The sequence below is a fragment of the Pyrus communis genome, chromosome 7, assembly GCF_963583255.1.
Source record: "Pyrus communis chromosome 7, drPyrComm1.1, whole genome shotgun sequence".
NCBI classification, from domain to species: domain Eukaryota; kingdom Viridiplantae; phylum Streptophyta; class Magnoliopsida; order Rosales; family Rosaceae; genus Pyrus; species Pyrus communis.
In genome coordinates, this window is record NC_084809.1 from 3,540,874 (window position 1) to 3,547,579 (window position 6,706).

The following is a 6,706-nucleotide window of genomic DNA, read 5'->3' on the forward strand; positions in this document are numbered from 1 at the left end:
CTAGCCGACAGTGTACCGAGCCGGGTGGGAGGTGCGACAGCCCCACCTTTGGGGACAATTCGGCCTTTCAAGGCGGTATTACGGCGTACGTTAAGTATGCCGATCCTTGCAGGTGCGTTTGCAACGGGTATATGTGATCTCGTCACTTATCAGTAAAAGCATCTGGCATGCTTTAAGCAATGCTCTGACGATCTAGGATACGTCGCACTTCAGTTTCAGACTGAGGAGTGCGATGATTTAAATGAGACATAGTGGGAGTAATCCATGACAATTCGCGACGTTCTACAGGAACGTTAGTGATCTTATCTATCCCGAATGATGTGAAGACAGTCTCATCGAAGTGACAATCCGCAAAACATGCGTAAAGAGATCTATTGTCAAGGGTTCTAAGTAGCGAATAATGGATGACGAATCATAACCGACATAGATTCATATTATTCCATGAGGACCCATTTTGGTATGTAGTGGCGGCGCTATTGACACATAGATTGTACACCCAAACACATGTAAATGCAAGACGTTATGCTTTTCAGCTATAAGTAAAACAGAGATCAAATCCAAAATTTTGGTGAACTTCTATGCCCTATATTGTTGTTGCGGGATAATATTGTTGGCATTGAAGGTCGAATATGTCTTATCCAAGATATCTTTGTTTGTTAAGTCCACTTTATAGAACTTAAGCAATGATCGGATTCTATAAACTTCATAATTGTATTTATTCGCAGACTCAAAGTCTTGGAAGTGTAAATGCTACCAATAGTGTCTTGCTTCAGGCAAGTAAATGTCTTTCTGGTGATCGAAATGATTGGCCAGAGGAAGCTATATCGTGCGTGGATCATCCTCAACGAAGTACTCAGTCTACATTGCATCATGGATGTGTCGTCGAATGAAGATCATTGCAGTAGCTTTCTCAGCTTCGTCGACGGGGTTGGCGTCGGTAGGTTCCTCGATGGTGGCTTTAATACCCTTTGCGGTAAGATGAAGCTTCACGTCTTGAACCCACTTAAGGTAGTTTATTCTAGATACTTCTAGAGCGGTGAAAGTAAGCTTATTCAAGTTTGACATGTCCCTAAAATAGAGGGTATAACAACAACGTGGTTAGTCATATGGAAAGCCATATACATATATCCTAGAACATTTGGATTTTATAGACATATATTGGTTTAATTTAAGCATGAAAGCTACAAGTTTCATGTGGTAAGTTTTGAATGAAAACTTCAGGTTTTAAATGTGCTAAATTCGAAACTACATGTTCGATTTAGGTGTTCGATTCATATATAGGGTACCTGCAAGAACACATAATACAATATACAACAAAGTGTAGTGAATTTATGGATTGCTTCAGGAAACCAAGTGTGAGTGCATCGGGACTAGGAAAGATAGTCAACGGTTCAAAGAAATGAAATAATTTATTGAATCGTTAATTGCCAAAAAATGAGCTTCAGGCTAATAATTTTGGATTAATTGTCAGATTAATGGACTGCTAGTCACTTTAATTAATTCAATAGATTGTAACCATTCATGTTTGATCATAGAAGCAAAATAATAACATTCGGGTTAATATTAGTAATGTTCTAAAAATTACAGTAGTATAGTTAAGAAACGGGAATGCTAAAAAATAGCATTGGGTTCAAAAAATTGCAGCCCAAGTCGATGGGATGGGGTGCCGTGTATAGGGCAAAGCCCTAAAGGGGTTTGATAGGCCACGGGTTGGCTACAAGGTAACCCTATCATGGCTGCATGCCATAAACCGTGACATGTAAAAAAGGGGGGTTCAGCAGCAAAGTTCTGGGTTTGGGCCACAAAGTGGCGCGGGGGAAATACCCAGCGTGTGGGCTGGCCTGTTGGTGTGCGTGCGAAGCCCAGCTGCTGGCTGGCTTTGGTTTGGGTCTTGAGGAAGCAAGCCCAACAATCTGGGCTGGCTTTAGTGATCACAACCTGTGACAAGCGACAAGCCCAGTAAGCAAAACTTGTTGTAGGCGGGCCGGGTCATGCAAGCAAAGCCCAAGCAAGGCAAAGCCCAGGTGTGGTGGGCCGAGGCAAGGCAGAGCCTAACAAAGCTTTTAAGGCCTGTTGGTGGACTCAGGGATTCAGGCACGTTTGGAGACCAACCTAGGCAAAGGCCTGGTGCTGTGCAGGGCGTCGAAACGATGTCGTCCTAGCTACGGCTTAGCTTCGGGCCAACCAGCTCGGCGACGCAACGTGGTGCCCCGGCTCAGCCATGAGAAATCCCAGATTTTTTCATCTTTTTTTTTTTTCAAAATTCTAGGGTTAAAAACCCTAATTGCTTCTAAATTAATTTCGATGTTTTGACTAACAAATTCCACATAGCATAATTTCGTAATGTATGAACAAATGTATATATATTGACAAAATATATGAACACATTTGCAATATATATATATATATATAATTGAAACGAAAATATAAATATATGGGTTTTATGCATCATGGAGAATGTTTTCATGCTTCAAGGTTGTTTGAAATATTTTAATTTATTTTAAAAGAACCCGATTGACAAAAAATAATTGAGCCTTTGATGTTGTAGAAGTAAGTCTCATCCACGATCCTTCAATTCCTTAGCTTCTTCAATTCCTTAACTTATGGCATGAGCGTGCTGATAACTTGTTGTAGACCTAATTTACTGAACTGTATTTAGGACTAGAGAGGGAGATGGTGTGCAGAAAGAGAGAGAATGGAGAGATGTAATTATGAAGTGTGTATTATCTCACTCCCATTGTTGTGTCTTTATTTATAGTAGTAGGATATGTTAAATCCTTACCCTAATTGGATTACAACTCTAATAGGATAATATCTAACTTAGGGAATATTCCAATATATCCCTAAATACACTAAAATTTATACAATCACATTCCTAATCTAATAGGACTGCAACATAAAACAATTTTTCATAAAGATTTATTTGTTAGTTTCACACTCACAAATTACAAATAAAATAAATTTATGCTGCATGATGATTATTATTACTTACACTAATAAAATCAAGTTTATGCGTTAAGGAAATGATTTATCTGCATTCATTTCCTCATTCTTCACGCTTCTATTTATTTGTATCTTTTAATTTTTTAAACTTAAAAATCAGAAATAAACTTAAATGTGTTGAAAAAGAAAAGAATGTGTCACAGTACATGTTTTACTTTTATTTTTCTTTTGTCAATACAGGTTTTACGTTTAATTGGTTCAGTGAATGTGGAAAAAGAAAATGATTTAGGAGAAAAACCGAAAACTAAGTGAAAGTTCATGGAAGAAGTCGGCAGTTTACTCAATTTAAAAAACAAATACATAAATTACAAGTTGAGTTGAAATTGTAGCACGTACGCATCACTAAATAAATATGTGACAACTGATCATCATCTCCCTCCTTGATCGTCGATCCCAGAAAAGATTGTCCTCGACATCCCTTTGATCGGTTCGTTTGTAGTAGAATTTTGCTCACTACTATTTGTTTTAGTCATCCAATCTGATGACTCTCCCAAGCTACTAATAAACGGTAGTGCATCACTATCGTTCATTATCGCAACGTCATCTTCTCCCTTCTTTTCAATGTCGAAACCTAAATCTCCTTGTTCCTCTTTTTGATGGAGCTGCAATGCAAACTCAAGCCCCCCCACAACGTCATTCATCGACGGCCGATCGATCCCATTATCATGCATGCAACTCATCGCGATGTCGGCGAATTTATTCATACACGCAGTTCCGATCTTACCCTTCAAGTTAGGGTCCATAATTTGATCAAGTTCCCCCTTGAGATAGCGACTCTTTGCCCAGTGAGCTAGGCTCATTTGCTTCTTGTCTGGACCACGCACCAAAGCTGGTCTGGCACATAAAACCTCACACAACACCACCCCGAAGGAGTACACGTCAGACTTTTCCGTCAGCTGGTTAAGACGGTAGTATTCCGGATCCAAGTATCCGAAACTACCCTTCGCCACTGTAGTAATATGGGTCTTGGACATGGTGGTGGGGCCCATTTTCGACAACCCGAAATCGGACACTTTAGCCACCCATTTCTCATCCAATAAGATGTTTGTGCTCTTCACGTCTCGGTGAATAACCATGTACTTCCCGCCTGTGTGTAGATAATGCAACCCACGAGCGGCACCAATGCAAATTTGGAGTCGTTGATCCCACGAAAGAGGAGGATTATCGGTGTTGTAAAGATGTTCACGGAGGGTCCCATGTGCCATGTAATCGTACACCAATATCATCTCACCCTCGTCCATACAATACCCGATGAGTGACACCAAGTGCTGGTGGCGGAGTTGCGAGAGCATCTCGATCTCCGTCTTGAACTCATGGGCCCCCTGCGATGACTCGGACTTAAGCCGTTTGATCGCAACCGGGGTGGTCCCACTATCACCGCCGCCGGTGTTGATGTTCCCTTTGTACACGTGGCCGAACCCGCCAACCCCAATAATGAAAATTTCGTTGAAGTTTTCGGTGGCGGCTTTGATCTCCGTCAGCGAAAAGTAGTGACACAAATCGGACGGCAGAGATGAGCCGCCCCGTGAATTGGTAGAGTTTGCCGCTCTGCGGCTAGAGTGTCCGTAGCCCTTGACATATTTTCGTCGGTGTCTAAAAACCAAGAGTAACCCTAGTACGGAAAGCATTACGAGTGCGGCGGAGACTGCACCAGCAACAACGGCAATAAAATGAATCCTTGACGCTTTTTTGCTTGGTGGTATCACTTCTTTCGGATGAGGAAGAGGCGGATTGGGGTCTGGTCCGGCGAGATTACCATTTGTATCATTCATTTTGAAGATCTCCAGCCCGTTCAAAAGTGCATCTATGGACCTACTAGCCTTCCAATGCATAGGGTGTGGTTGCAGTGTGATGGAGAGAGATACTTTCTTCTCGTTTCCGGCGCCGGAAGGCATGAACACAACATAGTCTCTGTAGGTTGGAATCCCATTCCCGCCACTCCAGTCGATTATGTCGGCTCGTGTTTCAGCTGTTTGATTGGCTATGTAGATCTGAAACACTCGGTCACTAATCTCTTTAATTTGAGGCGCAAACTCACAAAAATGAAGCCTAACCAGGTAAAAAAACTTGGGATGGACAGGAAATCTCCAGGTGAGGTTGTGCCGCTGGTTGATGGTGGGGTCTGGGCCCATAGACCTCCCGGTTTGGTAAACTTGTTCCGGAGCGGAGTAGTTCGGTGTTTTTGAAAAGTTGAGATGAAGTCTTGTGTTTTGTGCTTGAACGCCCGACAAAACACTTGCATTATCCAAGTAAGTTTGCTCAAATGAATAACTCTCCCAGTTGCGGTACAAGCCGGTGTCTTCATTGAAAAACAACCCGCGTCCGCCTATGTTGATTCTGTAAACTGTCTCCATAGCAGTGCTGTTTTCAACGCGAAACGGATTTTCGGTGCCTATGTTTTCAATCCCATAGGGGTGTTCTGGTGCAGTGTAGTAAAGATTTGGGGGCATGGACACAATTTCAATTCCGTTGATAAACGCATACGCATCCGGGCTTGCTTTGCTTCGACTGGGAGTGAATGTGATGTTTAGAATTTGTTCTTCTTCCTCAATGTTGATGCAGAATTCTCTGTATAATGTCTCCATCCCATAAGCATCGGCATTGACAGAAGCGTTGAAGTCGTTGAGAAGGGTAAATCCACCGGCTTTGACAGTAAACAGCGCTTTGGAGCGGTCAAAGTCAGGGTATGAAACAGGGTAAAAGTACAAGCGGATGAACTTTTGGCCGGCGGTGAGGTTAAATCTGTAAGTAAATTCAGAGCGAGAAAGCCGAACTGTGGTGTAAGGAATTTGGGGGGCAGAGAACGAGCGAGGTGCTTCTTTGGACATGGATGTGTTACTACCAGCTGCTCGGTGTAGGTCTATGGGGGTAAACTTTGAGCTGATATCTCCATTCCAATTTCGTTTATCATATGGATTATATAATAACTGGCCGGGATAGCCACATTTAACAGTGATATCTTCCACCGGATTGTAGATGGGTGCGGAATCAGCGGCGACGAGTGTGGTGGCAATGATTATGTGCAGAAACAAGGAAGGGGACAGATGAGACATGAAAATTGGTTTCGTCATAGTAAATTGTGTGAAGGTGTTAATTTGTTGCTTGGGTTGTATGAATGAATACACTGATCAGCTCTTGTAAATTGTGTGAAGGTGGAAATTGCTGAGATTTAAGTGGGACATATGATCATCAAAGACTTTTCAAGTCAAGTTTTGGAAATAAAGATTCTCGATCAACATCTATCAGTCAAGTTATATCTTCTTTCTTGCGTATACGTAGGTAGTGGGCTTTACGAATTATCAATGAAGTCTTCGGCATGGATGGCATCCAATTTAGGGGTCTTGTTGCGTATTAGTTGGGTTTATTTCTATAAGTTCTAAAGTGTATCAAATGCATGCTTGTATGATTTCATGAATGCCAAAAACAATCCAAATATACTCCAAAAAGAAAACTCTGTACTTTTGACACCTAATCCGAGCATTCGATAGTTTGAGTACTCATTCTTAGAAGCCTAATAGGAAATTATATGTATTTATTTTCTTAAATTTCGAAGTGTGTTAAATGCACACTCGTTTAATCTCATGTAATTTTCATTAGTAGACGAATGGATAATCATCTATTAGTAGTACGCGAAGACCGTGCAAATAATTTTCATCCTTGATTGCTGCCCCTCTGTAATGATCGGAGGCAGAACCATGTGGTT

General features: G+C 41.6%; 1 protein-coding gene across 1 annotated transcript; it reads right to left on the reverse strand.

Moving 5' to 3' along the window:
* Window positions 1–3,247: 3,247 nt before the first annotated feature.
* On the reverse strand, window positions 3,248–6,074 carry LOC137740197 (receptor-like protein kinase FERONIA). Its single transcript, XM_068480022.1, has one exon. It carries the CDS (start codon window positions 6,072–6,074, stop codon window positions 3,372–3,374), a length of 2,703 nt encoding a protein of 900 aa, XP_068336123.1. The 3' UTR covers window positions 3,248–3,371.
* Window positions 6,075–6,706: the final 632 nt, after the last annotated feature.

Excerpts from the sequence above, each read along its gene's own strand:
- LOC137740197 (XM_068480022.1), bottom strand. The coding sequence starts at position 6,074 with ATGACGAAACCAATTTTCATGTCTCATCTGTCCCCTTCCTTGTTTCTG.